Genomic DNA, 2,874 nt, shown 5'->3' with positions numbered 1-2,874 from the left:
CCCCTAGCTTCAGTTCCTGTTTTGGGAGAGACCAAGGAGGAAATGGAATTTAAGTTAATCTGTAAAAGAATAGAATTAAGGAAACTAGAGTTTGAGAAGAACGAGAGGGCAAGGCATCACGAGTTGGAGGTGGCAAATATAAAGTTACAGATGGCTAGGTTGCAGGGGACCAACATGATCAGTTCCCCCAAGAGTAATTATAATGACCGGTTTAATTTGGGTGCTGCTTTATAATTGGTGCTAGTGTTTGACGAAAAGAGCGTCCCTTTCTTCAAGGCATTTGAGAGAGTTGCCACTCGATTGTCTTGGCCCTCGGAAATGTGGACTGTGTTAATTCAATGCAGGTTGGTGGGCAAGGCAATCCGGGTGTACAATGCCTTGGAGGAAGGAATTGCACGGGATTACCAGAAGGTCAAAACACTGGTCCTTAAAGCGTATGATTTGGTACCTGAGGCTTATAGGTTAAAGTTTAGGAATGATAACAAACACCCTTCTAAGTCATTTGTCGAATTTGCTCGGCTCAAGGAAAATCAATTCAACGACTGGATAAAGAGTCGCCAGGTAGTGTCATTTGCGGCATTAAGAGAAATGTTACTCCCCGGAGACTTCAAGAAGGCTTGTAGCAAGGAGTTAAGAGTTCATCTTGAGGAGGTAAAGGTTGTGAAAGTTAGTAATGCAGCCCAATTGGCCGATGAATATTTCTTGACTCATCGTTCTGGGGCGTGTAATTTTAATTATCCGAGTAGGAATGATCCCTCTACTCGTGTAAGTAATAATTTTAATAGAGTAGAACCCTCATCATCTGTTTCTAAAGGTAATACAAGTTCTTTTCCAGGTAATAATAATGTTGGAATCTCGGGAGGGCCTCCTTCTCCACGTAGATTTGCTAACAGGGGTATGAATATTTCCAGTAACTATAACAATAATAGGAATAATAACCAAGGTTCTGGACGACAAAGAACCTGTTTCTGGTGCAACAAACCAGGTCAATTCCAGAACCAATGCCATGCCCGTAGGAGGTATTTAGAGAGAAATGGACAGAATCATATTTCATTAATTTCAAACAGGTCTGACTCTAAAGATAAGGGTGAAAAACCGTCAGTAGTTGGCAGTACTGTAGACAGTAATGATAATCCCTCCGCTAGTAATAAGAATTCCTGACTGAATTTTGATAAATATGTCTGGCCAGGTAAAATAACCCTTAAATCGGGCACCATCAATGTAAAGTTTTTGAGAGACAATGGGTCCGCTTGGTCTCTGGTTGAATGGTTTAAGAGAGTTTTCAAGTAATTATGTTGTTCTGGGAGGGTTCCCGAACACGGTTGTATCTGCTCCACTGGTGGATGATAGGTTGTCTTTTCCCGGATATGATAAAGTTACAGAGTTGGCCGTTGTCGATAATCTCCGCATCCCTGGTATTGACGGCATTTTGGGAAATGATAAGCTCAATAAGAAAGGTCGTGAATTATTTCCCATTTTGTCCGTCGTGGCTTATCCTGTTTCTGTAACAACCCGTGCTGCGGCCAGAGCTGCTAAAATAGATAATGATGATGGATTGTTACTTAGTAGTTTAGAAGTAGATGTAGAAAGACCCGGGTCTGTAGATAGTACAAGTAATCCTGTTATTATTAATGTTTTGAAACTTAATTGGGACCGTTCAGCTTTCATTAGGGCCAGAAAGCTGAATTTAATTTTGAGTTAGGGGATATTAGTGATCTGACTAGGTCTCGGTTTGGTTTAATTCGTAATATATTTTACCGATTTAGTAGACCAGCAAGTGATGATCCGAGTAAGACTTCTCGGATCGAACAAATGGTGGTCCCTTCTCAGTTCCGTAAATCAGTATTAAGTCTCGCTCACGATAATTTCCTTTCAGGTCATTTTGGGGTATGGAAAACTTTTCATAAATTGGCCCAGTATTGTTGGTGGCCTGGGATGAAATTATCAGTAAAACCTAATGTGAAAGAGTGTGAGGTTTGTCAGGTAATGGGAAAACCTAATCAAATTATTCCGAAGGCTCCTCTAAATCCTATTCCTGTTATCGGAGAGCCGTTCTCGGAATTGGTAATAGATGTAGTTGGTCCCTTACCAAAAACTAAATCTGGGTATGTTTATATATTGACAATTATGGATAGAGCCTCTAGATTTCCCGAAGCTTTCCCTTTGAGAAGAATAACCTCTAAAGTAGTTTTTGAGAAATTAATTGAATTCTTTTCTTGGTACGGTCTACCTCGTGTTATTCAAACCGATTGTGATACGAATTTCACGAGTAAAATGTTCAGAGGTAAATGTGCTGAACTGGCCATTCGACATACTACAAGCGTTCCGTACCATCAGGAGAGTCGGGGTGTGGTGGAGAGGTTTCACCAAACTTTTAAATCTATTTAAAAGAAAAATTGTTATAAACATGGCAGTGAGTGGGAAAAAGAACTTCCTCTCGCACTTTTTGTAATTAGGAATCATCCCATTGCCTCCATCGGTGTAGCTCCCTTCGAACTAATTTTTGGGCACAAAGTCCGTGGCCCTTTGGACATTTTTTGTGAAGCATTTGGGGCCGGTCGAAGGGGGGATATAAAAGTAGGAGAATTTGTGGATGATTTGAGTAAACGTATGGTGAGCGCCCGGAAGTTCGCGCGTGATAATTTAGGTTCTATGCAAAATAAAATGAAAACCAATTATGACAGAAATTTTGAAGCCCGTTCGTTTGAACCGGGGGAAATGGTGTTGGTTTTGAGTATGGAACCCGACAATTTTCTTGAACCTAGGTATAAGGGTCCGTGGAAAGTTTTGAGGAAGTTTTCTGAGGTGAACTTTGGGTCACGAGGTTGGGTTAGGTCAAGTAGCCCCGAAGCAAGCTAACCTTGAGGCTATTAT

The 2,874-nt window shown here is 41.0% G+C and overlaps 1 protein-coding gene across 1 annotated transcript; it reads left to right on the top strand.

The window, feature by feature from the left end:
- The first annotated feature begins 318 nt into the window (after positions 1-318).
- LOC137624631 (uncharacterized) lies at positions 319-1,161 on the top strand. Its single transcript, XM_068355590.1, has one exon. It carries the CDS (start codon positions 319-321, stop codon positions 1,159-1,161), a length of 843 nt encoding a protein of 280 aa, XP_068211691.1.
- Positions 1,162-2,874: the final 1,713 nt, after the last annotated feature.

Source organism: Palaemon carinicauda, chromosome 31 (genome assembly GCF_036898095.1).
Source record: "Palaemon carinicauda isolate YSFRI2023 chromosome 31, ASM3689809v2, whole genome shotgun sequence".
Taxonomy (NCBI): domain Eukaryota; kingdom Metazoa; phylum Arthropoda; class Malacostraca; order Decapoda; family Palaemonidae; genus Palaemon; species Palaemon carinicauda.
The sequence above is the reverse complement of the archived record's forward strand: the minus strand, read 5'-3'. Positions and strand labels throughout refer to the sequence as shown.

Coding starts and splice junctions, on each gene's coding strand:
- LOC137624631 (XM_068355590.1), top strand. CDS start 319: ATGTGGACTGTGTTAATTCAATGCAGGTTGGTGGGCAAGGCAATCCGG.